Source organism: Rattus norvegicus, chromosome 19 (genome assembly GCF_036323735.1).
Source record: "Rattus norvegicus strain BN/NHsdMcwi chromosome 19, GRCr8, whole genome shotgun sequence".
Lineage (NCBI taxonomy): Eukaryota > Metazoa > Chordata > Mammalia > Rodentia > Muridae > Rattus > Rattus norvegicus.
This window is the reverse complement of record NC_086037.1, coordinates 17,439,227-17,451,843: the sequence shown is the minus strand read 5'-3', so window position 1 is coordinate 17,451,843 and position 12,617 is coordinate 17,439,227. Positions and strand designations below refer to the sequence as shown.

The 12,617-nt window shown below is 41.5% G+C and overlaps 1 protein-coding gene and 1 pseudogene across 2 annotated transcripts in view; one reads left to right on the top strand and one right to left on the bottom strand.

Moving 5' to 3' along the window:
• LOC134483188 (uncharacterized) overlaps positions 1-12,617 on the bottom strand; it is a 341,330-nt gene that overhangs the window by 130,749 nt on the left and 197,964 nt on the right. Inside the window, exon 3 of one of the 2 annotated variants that reach the window (XM_063278456.1) lies at positions 9,829-11,383. The exons of the other annotated variant lie outside the window; for it this stretch is intronic. Coding sequence (XP_063134526.1) covers positions 11,236-11,383 — 148 coding nt within the window. The 3' untranslated portion in view covers positions 9,829-11,235. Of the gene's footprint in view, positions 1-9,828; positions 11,384-12,617 lie in introns of those variants that run through there. 2 annotated transcript variants of the gene reach the window in all.
• Positions 2,318-3,412, top strand: LOC134483409 (DNA-directed RNA polymerase II subunit GRINL1A-like; annotated as a pseudogene).

The following is a 12,617-nucleotide window of genomic DNA, read 5'->3' as shown; positions in this document are numbered from 1 at the left end:
CCTCTGGTGCAGGTGATGTTCCCAAGGCAAAGGAAAGGGAAGTGCAGAGTGAGGACTCCCAGGATCCTTTAAAACATTGTCTGCATTGTCTTCATTAATTTTTCTGTTTAATTTTTATTCCATGTGTATTGATCTCATTGTAGGGGTGTGCATTCCAAAGCATGAGTGTTGAAGGTAGAGGAAAAAGCCATGGGAGTCACTTTATCCTACCGTGTGGGGTCCCAGGCTCTGAACCGGGTTGTTGAGCTTGGCTACAAAGAGCTTTCATACTGAATTTCCTGCTGGCTCTGATTTCAGGGAGAGCATCTCATAGAGCCCAGATTGGCCAGTAAACTACTGATCATCCTGCCTCAAGTATTGCCATCTAGTTCATGAAAGGGTTGAGTTACTGACACGAGGAACTGGGGATGGGCAGAGGTGCATGACTGAGGCTATCTCTGCTCAGTGGCATGCCTTTGGGGACTGGTAGTTTTCATCACTGAGATGTCATTTGACTGCAGTGCTCCTCTGGAGAGAAGGAGTCTCTTTTGCCAGGGCATCAGGCTCTGCAGACAGGCCTGGAAGATGGAGGTCTAGAGGCCAGGCCTGCATTCCTCTTCAGAAGCTGCATTTACCACTCTGGACAGTGCTATAGCACAGGGTCACATATCCAGTCCTACCCTGAGACCTGCTGATAAAGAATGTCTATCCTGGGACAATGTCTATCATCGGTTCAAGGTGTGGCCCAACCAACTTATTATAAAGGAAGATAGTAGTTGGTTGAAAAAGGCAGTAACTTTCTATGAACCATATATTAAGTTTTTATGTATACTAAAATTAACAATGGAAAGAACAGTGGTAGGAGAGGAAGCTAGAGGACAACTGCTGAAAATGCTTGCTTTTGAAAATGCTAATGAAGAGTACAGGAGAGCATTATTACCTAGAAAGGAAACTGGGGATATTAATGCTTATATGAAGGCATGGAAGAGGATATCTTTTCTGAAAATGGAAAGATGCATATTTGGCACATATTGATCCAGATAGAGTTATTAAATTATACATTGAAATACTCTTGAATATCCTATAGGCACTTTAGCTCAAGATGAGTTGCCTTTAGAATGGATACATATTAAATTTATCTTTAACAAAACATTAACAACATATGAGGAACAAATTTCTTTAATTATTCAGCAAGGCATACAAAGACCTGTTACACTGTGGGGATATGATTGTGCTGCTTTTGTTTTCTCATTAAGCAAAAATAAAGTGGAATATTTAATGCAGACGTCTGAAGTTTTTCAATTACCCATGATTTCTTACACTAGAAATACTGAATTTCATTTTCCCCATAGTAAATTCTGGGATTGCTTAAGAAAACAAAAAAAAAATGTGATAAATACACTAATTTCTGTTGATCCATTACCATCTGCCCTTACTGTGTTTACAGATGGCTCTAAGACCAAACATCTAAGACAGATGGCTTATTGGACCAAAGATAAATTTTGGGGACAAGAATCTTCTTTTGGGTCAGTTCAACAAAATGAAGTATTAGAAGTAATTAATGTATTGCAGGATTTTACTCATGATGTAAAAATATTAAAGCCGAGTCAGCTTATGTTGTAGGAGTAGTACAGAATATTGCGACTGCTGTTGTTTCTACATCTAAGCCGATATTAAATGTTATTCTCACATATTAAAGGACTATTGTTATTCTGAAACTCTAGAATATTTATTACAAATATTAGATTACATTCAAGGTTGCCAGCATCTTTAACACATGGCAATCATATGGTAGATCAATTAGTGGCATTTGCTACCCCAGAAGAAAACAGTCATAATCATGCCAATACAGGATATTTGCATATTAAATATAAGGTTCCCTATTCTGAAGCCAAACAAATTATTGCTAATTGTCGTATTTGTGAGCCTTCACTTATAAAATGTATTCCATCTGAAATTAATCCCAGAAGAATGCAACCTAATACATCGTGGCAGATGGATGGAACCCATATTTCTGAGTTTGGTCGCCTTTCATATATACTTGTAAGCATAGATAATTTTTCAAAATTTGTATGGGCTACACCATTGCCAGGAGTACGCACTGCTCATGTTATACAGCATCTATTGGAAACTTCTGCTGTTATGGGACCGCCTTCTAAAATTAAAACTGATTATGGACCAACATATATTTCTTATCAATTTAAACAATTTTGTCGGCTCTTCCAGGAAAATGGCGACTCCTGCACATGCTCCAGAGTTGCGGCCCCCACGAAGCCTGCGACCACCATGGGCCCTGCTGGGGAACCCTGCCTGCGGGGCCAGCCTCAGCCCATGCACAATGTGCTCCCTGCCCTGAGGCTTCGAGCCCCCAGTTCCTGAGGACGTGGGGCGGCAGAGTTTGGCAGAGCTGCGGGAGAGGTTGAGGCGCCAGGAGAGACTTTTGCGCAAAGAAAAATTCATTTGCAAATTGCCCGACAAAGGTAAAAAGATCTCAGACACCACTGCCAAACTGAAAGCTGCCATTTCAGAAAGTGAAGAGGTCAGAGGGAGAACTGAACTACTTCATCCTGTTAGTGTTGACTGTAAGCTAAGGCATAAAGCAACCACAAGAGTTGATACCGACATAGACAAGGCCCAGAATTCTGACCTGATGCTTGATACTTCATCATTAGTTCCTGAATGTTCGTCAGTAGACATTGAATCATCTAAAACAACCTCAGAAACTCAGGGACCTACACAGCTCACTCACAAAGGCAATGAAGAGACTTTGGAGACTGGCTGCACAGTGAGTACCAGCCCGTCTGTCCGCATCACAGCCCAGGCTCCCCCATCTTAAGTTAATGAACAACTCCCCCAGCATTCAAGTCAAGCGGAAGAGGTTTCCAGCAGCATCGACAGTCTGTTTATCACTAAATTGCAAAAGATCACAACTGCAGACCAGACTGAACCCTCAGAAGAAAACACCAGCACTGAGAACTTTCCAGAACTGCAGAGTGAGACTCCTAAGAAGCCTCATTACATGACAGTGATAGAAATGCGAGCTAGAAACCCAGTGCCCCCTCCTCATAAGTTTAAGACCAATGTGTTACCCACACAACAGAGTGACTCACCAAGTCATTGTCAGAGGGTTCAGTCTCCTGCTTCCTCAGAAGAGCAGCTATGCAGGGCTAGGCAGCATCTTGATGATGTCACAGCAGCTCACCTTCTTCTGCTCCACCCCCTGCCTGCACAGCTGCTCTCCATAGAACAGTCACTGGCTTTGCAGAAAGAGCAGAAGCAGAATTATGAGAAGATGCGGGCAAAGCTCGCAGCACAGAAACTAGCTGAGAGACTGAATATTACAATGCAGAGCTACAGTCCAGAAGGGGAGTCTTCAGGGAGATACCGAGAAGTGAGGGATGAAGATGATGCCCAGTCCTCGGATGAATGCTGAAAATGAGCGATGGGAGATCCCGGGAGTTGACTGTTGAGCTTACATTGTCTCATCCAACTTCCAAACAAGTACCAAGACAGTGTCAGACCTTGTTGAGGGACAGCAGTTGAAGTTACACAAAGGTAGCTACAAAATAAGAACCCAGTTTGTCTTTCAGAAGATGATCTTCACATGCTTGAACAGTTCAATATTTGAACATTGTGTTTGGCCGTATTGTGTTACAGCTTTGCAGTATATTATGCATTGGTCTGACATTTTAGTGTGAGTAGAACACACGTTTTCTTTAAGATATCTGCTTTTTTCTTCTTCGTATTCTTATCAGATAGCACTGCTTGCACCCCTTCTGGTGAAATATTTTGTTATTCCAGGCACCAAAAGTGAATAAGGAAGGCCTGGTCCCCTCACTCAAGAAATGAGGGGAGCAGTCTAAAGAATGGTACGCATGCTTGCATGGACACGTTCCTGAGACGCTGGATGTGAAATGCCGCATACAACACTTGGGAACCACCACCACTGTGTCTGCTGCTCTGTCCTCTCTTGGGGTGACTGCTGTCACCTGTGATGAGGTTAAGGAGCACTTGGAAGAAGTGCTGGGTGGGGAGGGTCTTCTGACCCGGTATGGGGAGCTGCTCCTGGCTGCCCTAGGCTTGAACTCATTGCCATCTGGGATGATAGGTCCCTGTACAGGACACTCGTGATTGGTAAGGAAACCGGTGTTTTTCTAAGAGTTACAGTTGAATTGTCAGTATATTGCTTTTTTTCCTTGTTAAACCCACAGAGGTGTTTACAGGCTGCAGAAACCTCAGTCCTGTATGTGCACATTTGTGCTTTTTAAAATGATTATATGATCATTTCCAGCAAAGATAACAATGTTATCAAAAAGCCTTTGTCTATTATGTGGAACTTGTAAAGGAGAAATAAAATACCAATCAGAGCAAAAAAAAAAAAAAACCATTTTGTCAATGATATCATATTGTACATATTACTGGTATAGAATGCCATCCACAAGGACAAGCTTTTGTTGAAAGAGTTCACCATACCCTGAAATGACAAATTATAAAATTAAAAAGGAGGAAAAGAGATGACCTTACACAGCCTGAATGGAGTTGGCATACCAGTCCCAGAGTAATATTGGCATAAGCATTATTTTTTATTACTCTTCTTAATTTACCACAAGGTGAAGTTATATGCAGAGCAGATAGACACTTTATTGGACTTCTCCCTGAAGGCATGGAACAGACAATATGGATAAAAATTGCCCGAGATGCTGAATGACAGGAAGGGACTTTACTGTATGTAGGGGAGAGGATTTTGTCTCCTTACAGGATGGGGGACAATTCTGGTTACCCAGGAGACGGATCCAAGCACAGAATGATAAGAACCGCTCCCTACCCTCAGAAGAATCCAGTTAAACCAGCTACATTCTCTCCTGATGGATGTTCTCCGGAGATGAAGGAGGTGTCCTCCATTACTGAGGCCCTGGCTTCTCTTAGTGTCGCCAAACGACAACGGAGAAGGATCGATGCAGTGACAACCCCATTACCTAGGTGAGGCGATTAAGCACTGAAAGGAAAACTATGTTGTCTCCTACAGGAAAGTCCTTTACTGCTGAGCACGTATTGTTAGCAGTGTGTGCTTTACTCACAGTTTCTTCTGTTGTGGCCAATGCGAGTTATCAGGCTTATATTCCTTGTCCACCTTTATTTGAACCTGCTACTTGGCGGGGAAACAGATGTGGTTTTATACACCACCCCAAGCATTTTGTCATCTCTTTGGAATAATTTGACCTTTTGAATAGACGTGATGGAGCTTTGTATAATTTTCCTTATGCTGGATTAAAGATGCCTTTGTGTTTAGGAAAGAGACCAGGCCTACAAATGGGTTATTAAAATTGGCGATTACCAGGAAAAATTGTTACAGTCTCCAGGATTGACAGCTTGGTCTATAACCAAAATTGGAATAACATTACATTTGTTAGCAAGCCAGTATATCCTACTTGTGCTTGGTTTACTTATGTAGGCTTAAAATATCTCCCATGCAATTGGAAATACTGCCCTGGCATGTTTCGAAAAATTATTCAAGATAAATGAATAAATTGGGGTCCTTATGGCCAATTATTAATACATGTTCAGAATGGAATGTTACCACTTGTGATTTGTCAAATGTTACCAGGATGAACTGAGAGGAGAATGAACGCCTTAATGGATGCTTGCTGATGGAGTGTGGAGATGGAGGCATTGCTGATAACCGACTGGCCTCTGTGGAAGATCCTACTGTGTTTCAAGCTCATTTGTGGAAGACTGTCACTGCATTAAAAGAAGCTGTGCTTGCTAATGGAAGCTTTTCTGGAACTGCTCAATCTGCCTCTCAGTATAATTTTACAACATTTAAGAAAGAAAAGGTTACTACTTGTATTCCTATGCCATATTTCTTTTTAATAGGTAGATTTAATTTTGCTAATGGATTTGCTTGTACTAATTGTCATTAGTATTCATGTATTAATTCATCTATTTAGTTTAATATAAATCAATATTCTATTATGATATTCAGCAAAAAATATATGTATGGATGCCTGTTAATTTGAGACATCGTTGGTCTCAAGATCCTCTTAATTATATGATTATTGATTTTTTTAATAATCTGCTGAGGAACAGTAAAAGAATTATTGGAGTTTGTACCTACTATTTTAAGTCTTATTTCTGTTGCTACTTTGGCAGCCATTTCCAGCATAGCATTAAAAACATCTATTGAGACAAAGCATTTTGTTGAAGACTGGCATAAAGATTCACATGAGTTATGGATAGAGCAAACTAAAACTGATACTAGACTTCAACATCAAGTAGATGTTTCAAAACAAACAGTAGAATGGTTGGGTCGAAAGAAGTTATTTATTGAAAAATATGAGGATTTAAGATATGATTGAAATCCTACTACTTTTGTGTTAATAAATATATGGATAATGATACAGAACATGATTGGAAGTTAATTCAAGCCCATTTGGAAGGTAATGAAAGTGCTACAAAAGTAATTAATACCTTGATATACGATGCTCGAATGTCTTTTGGTAAACAGCTAGAAGATACTACCCCTATGTAAATAGCTAAATTATTGGATGATCAATTGACAGGATTAGATCCCAAGGCTTGGCTTCAAAGGATTTTCCATAGCTTGGGAGGAGCTAGTTTTGCCATAATCTTATGTACATTATGTATTATGTTGCTTTATTTTTACATGATTAAACCCCTACAAAGACTTTTGCTATGTTATGGAAAGTGTTTCTTTTAAAACAAAAGAAAAAAGGAGGAATTGTTAAGACATAGAGATGCAGCTCCCAGGCAGGGTCAAGAAAGGCCTGGTGACAGGGGCTGGAATTCCACCCTGGAGAAGAAAATGTTTTCCTCACTTGGCCTTAAGCTATCTTCTTCTGTGTCCTGTTTCTGTGGAAGTGGTTCTAACGCTCTCTCGGTAATGGTGAGTATATTTTGATTATAATAAGATAGGTGATTTGTTATATGAATATTTTGAGAAGAAGCCTTTGTTTATTCGTATTTCTTTGTTTAGTCTTCCCTCAGTTGTTCCTGGTATCCTGGGAATAATGATCTTATGGTATCTTGACAAAATGAAAATTGTAGTTATTCATATTCCCAGCTACATAGGGATTAATAAAGCTTGCAACTGTGTGCAGTTGCTTCTGCCTTTGCTCTGCACCCCCTGTGTCCTGGGGGTATGCAACCATACCCAGGGCCCCCAATTCACTAGACATTGACAGTGGGTCACCGCACAAAACACAGAAGCATCTACCTTAGTCAAAAATGGATATTTTATTGAATGCACACACTAACACTGATTGATCACATCCATGTAACTACTGAAGCTTTTTCTGCTCTCTGTAGCGGTGATGACGTCAAAATCTTACTGAAAACCATGCACACCCGGTTTAGGTTGTATTAAAGTAGCCCACGATTTCAGTGCTCCCTGCAAGGTGCCATGAGACAGCAGTAGCATGAGTCTGCATGCACCTCGACAGTTTTCACTAGGGACTACACACACACACACTTTACTGACATGGTGCACATTCTTTGCACACAAGGAAGAAAGTGAGCAGTAATGAAAACACACCAATCATGGAATTGATGGAGGGAGCTGTGGGGAAGCTGGGGCTTAGAGGTACTTAAAGGCCCTATGCAGGCTCTCCTTTTGTTGGAGGAGAAACTTCAACTGCAATGTGGTTCTTTATTTTCTTTCTCTAAAGCACAGAGGGCTAGGGTGAAACATAGGGCTTTGAGCATGTTTGGCAAGTACAGTCACAATGAATTAAATCCTAGGGCTGGAACCTATTAATCTTCTACAAAATTACAGAGCAGCCTGGATGAAGACTCATAGCTGAAAAGGTGGACATCTCAAGACAGGCACTGACAATGGCTGACAGACTTGACTGAAGACTGGAAATGTTTTGCTATCTCACAGGAAAAGAAGGCCCCTCCTACAACACTGTACTCTAAGGACAGTTTATTCAGGTTAGGATGACATGAACTATTGTCTCAGGTCACAGATGTCAGTACAAAGTATCCAAGGTATTGTATGCCAATGGTAGCATCAACAGAACAAAGCACACAGTGTCTTGAAGACATAAATTATGAGTTTGTGTAGAAAGACCCAGGCCTCATCCAGGTTCTTAGTAACTGAGAACCTCAAACACAGTAGTGATGTGATAGTGTGGGGGTGAATCTAGTTACAACTTGTTTCTATTGTGACACAGATGACTCTTTTTGTGTCATGGGCAGCTTATAATGAATGACTAGACCTAAGCATGAGAATAACCAAATACTACATTGCTTCCCTAGCTGCTGAGCTTTAAAAAGCCCTGGGGAGACAGCAAGCTTTTGTGGACATTCTGGATTATTCCTTCTGTACTTTAACTCTCTGAGTCACCTGCACTCTCAGTAAGTTAATTCAATTCCATAAATTGGAAATCTGTCACCTGGAAAAAATACATTCTCAATACGATCCCAGATTGGCCATGGAAAAAGGGTAGCTTGAACTGCCCAACCTAGGTTCTGGGCCTGCACAGGCCTGCTCTCAAAAAGAAACCTGTGTTCACAGCTGCAGGCTGCATTTACTATGGATGCTCTTGAGGTTCCTCCCTAAACTGCTTGGATTAAAATAATTTTCATGCTAACAATCAAAACACTCATTATGCCAATCTGGCCAACAGGAAGCTAATTTCTATTCTGTATTTTGTCAGATGTGCATAATACATATGGTCATCATTGATAACAGGTGAAAGATCTGCTCTAATATGGACACTAAGTGGTGCTGGAAGATGATCCTGCCCACAATGAGCAGTGGGAACACCAGAGCCCTATAGGGATGCCTGGCAAGCTAACACATTGAGCACGCACAGCTCAGTAAGTTCCCTGTGAACACACATCTCCTGAGATCTGTCTATTTGATTGGAGGTGATCCTGTCCACCTAATACAGTACATGATGTGGAATAACAAAAGCCACCTGCAGGAGCTGTGGCGATGACTCACAGGATAGAGCATCTGCTGCTCTCTCAGAAGAACCACATGGACCCTAACAATTGAGTAAAGCATGTCAGTGATTACATCATAGAGTGTGTGTCTGAGAAACAGCCACATTATCCACACAAAAGACACTGTCACACTGGGTACCCCTTGGTGACTTTGAATTCACTTATTAGCCCAGTATCCATGGAACATGCAGAGATCCATCTCCAGCTGTCAGTTCTAAGTCCACAGGAGGGGACAGAACCCTTTAATAAGAATGATGGTCTTAAGAGTCAAGAGATAGAATTCAATATTTATTCATAAGGAATTCATTTTTACAACAAAACAAGATTAAAACAAATAAATTAAAATATTTAAAAGTATGTGAAAAGATAAAAACAGTAACAAGAACATATAAATATGAAACAACAAAAAGAAAATTTCAATTAAAATCATAACAAAAATATTTCTAAACAGCACATTCTTAAGGAACATTTAGAAGCACAGATGTATTGCTGTTTCTCCTCTTGCACACATAATGAAAGGCTGTCCCCCAAGTTGTCTCTCAGGTGCTGTTTTCTGAGAAGAAAGTAAGACCTCAATCAGTCAGGCTGGCTTAGTGATATATAAATTTAGGGTCACTAAGCAATGACAAATTAACTCTGAGGAAGAATACTCATCCAAAAAATTTGTTACCATTCAGGATGTTTGTCATCAGGGACTCCTGAGAAAGCAACTTATTCTTCAGGAAGCTCTCTTACTGGGGTGTGTCCAATTCCAGCTCTCTTGCACTTTCTGAGACCTGGGAGAGGAAGGCAGTTTTTCAGACACTGATTTGGTGGTGAAATGCAAGGCAGATGTCGGAAGGCTGCCTTCTACCACCTCAGTTCTATTGGACAGTCAACATGGACCTTTTAACTGATATCATGGTTGCTAACACTTTGGGAAGGGCAAAATCTCCAGAGAGCCTCAAAGTAATGTGAGCTGCCAATATGGGACCCAGACTTATACCAGTGCAAACCAAGGACAGGGCAATGGAAGGAACCTCATTGGGTTGCAGGAAGAAAGGAGATGTCCATATGTCACCAAGGTTAAAACCAATGACAAGTTCTAATTTGACATTTGCACTTTGTTCTTATCCCGCAAAGGTGCTTCCTACACAAGAAGTCACATGACCACAGAGTGTCATTTGTCAAAGAACCAAGAACTTGTTCAAAACTCTACAGAGCATCCAATCTATCACGTGGATATGCAATAATGAGGTATGTTATTAATCTGTCACCATTTCTATACTGCAGCTTCAAAAAGAGCAGACAAATATACTTGCAAAATAATTCAGTTTCTGAAAAGTGGTTGGCTTCCCAGAATACTTGTGCATAGGCAGAGCAATGAACAATTCCACTACATGAGGAGGTTGGCTGGTTGTGAGTGTAAATTAGAAAGGTGGTAGGAGAGAGCAAAGATGTATCAAATTGGCAAACTTTATCAGATATTTTTAAGCTAACACAGCTGCTCATCCCTACCAAATGATGCTGGGTCTGGACGTTGCTGGTCTTTATCTTTCTTGTTGAAGTCAACCAAATATTTCTGGTTCAGTGCACAATCAAGATGTACCTCCTTGCTCTCCTGCTTCAGTGGGACCAACTTCTTCCTACATGTGTTCTCCATCAGGAGCTGGCTGAGCAGGTTTCTGGAAATACAGTCTGCATAGTAAGATCATGCTGCCCCTTTCTCCCATTCCTACTCGTAAGTCCCACTAAGTCTACCAGGTCCCAGATACCCATGAAGAGTTAATAGAATTCATTTCGATACATATAAGGCTGCTGCACAAACCACAAAGAATAAATTCCGGGAAGAATAAATTGTTTGCTTGGCCCGAGCACCAATTAGTGTCCACATCTCTCAAAAAGAACATGGATCTACAACTATCCATGAAAGCCCAATGCATGGGGGCAACATCAATTAGTAGTGGGCCAACACCCTCAAAGGAGGTCAGTAGAACCAAGAGAAGGTCATGCTAACCATGTGGTCTACACACTGAGTTTTGTAAAACCTGGTATGACACCATAGGTCCAGGTCAGCCTAATAACCTTCTGCTGACTTCAATCAGTGCTGTTCTATCTAGAGCCTTCTGAAGATGCCTAGACAATCCTGGGATGAGTAACAGTCTTTTATGGAACTGAAAACTGAGTCCTAATGACCCTGATGTGTAAACAGCACAAGAGATAGAACCAGAGCTGAAGACCGTCCAATCCAGAACAAAGAAAGTCAGAAATGGCCATTCCACAGGTGATAGCCTTTCTGACCAGGACTTACCTAGAGAAGGTAATCTCCTTCTTCAGCTTATGGCTGTTCTCATGGATCTCAGTGTTCTCCATCTCTAAGTTGTGCAGAATAGACATGACCGCCTCCTCCATTCTCTCCAGGTCTTCATAATATGGATTTGGCCTGAAGTGTGGCCTGGCCCCAAATAATAGAATACAATGAACATCAGCATTTAGGAAGATATGAACTCAGGGTGGGTCCTGTACTACCCCAGTCCTGGAAGGACACCTTCTGAATTCTACATATTGGATCTTCTTCAGCTTCAGAAACGTGTTTTTCTGCGTCCAGGACACCAGAATCTCGGCATCCAGATGGAGGCTTCCCTGGCTCCCTTTGTTCAGTCAAGAGGAAATCTGCAGTCAAGCCAGTTAAGCTATCAAGAGCCTAGGCCACACCTCTCCATGCTCCCCCACCCAACACACCCAGAAACCGGTGATTTCTTTTCTCCTGTTTTGATAACAGACCATATATCAACACAAAATTATAATCTGCACAAGGAATACAAATAAACAGGCAAACGTGGCCACATAGGCAAAGAACTGTGCTGTTGACAGTGGGGCTCCCAGAACAAAGCATTCACATCACCATGAAAGTGTTACAGGTAAATACTCAGGCCAAGACATAGACCCCTAGATTCCAAGTGTGGAGGGAAATATAAACATATAAAAGTTGTCCATATGCATTTGGATGTATGCACATACAGACTCACAGACAGAAAAATACCCACAAAAAAAGAGAAATGTAAAAACAGAGTCAGAGAAAGAGAAAGAGAAATATGGAAACAGAGAGTACTGTGAAAACCAGGAGAAATGCATCCACCATTGCTGTCTCAGAGGGCAAGACACACAGACAAGAACAAACAGGCCTGAGCCTGAGACCTTCTAGTCAAGCATTGAGATGAACAGTTTGGGACCAGGCCCCTCAGGCTGCTGCGTGGATCTTCCAGCACTCAGTCCCCTGCCTAGCAGTACAGAGACTCACCATAAACTCACTGCAATTACAATCTTGCAAAGCCACCATCTGTCAAGGGCTTTGCAAATGCACACTAGACACTCACTCTCCCTGACTTTATCCCCGAATTCTTCATTCAGACCACAAGATCTGCTTTTCAATAAATGGAAGCAGATGAGTCCATTTTCCATCTCGCTCCTCAGGAAGGGTCAAGGTTCTGAATCTCCTCTATATGGGAGGTGAGGTTTAGCACAGGGTGGTTAGGGAGGCACAGCTTTCTAGAACCCAAAACCTTAATAGGATAAGATGAAGGTGACCTTGCAGACCCAGGAATGAAACAAGAGCATTTGGAGCGATTCATACCTGTTCTTCATGGATCTCTTTGTCAGAAACCTCAGGCGATCTCTCAGGTCATTTC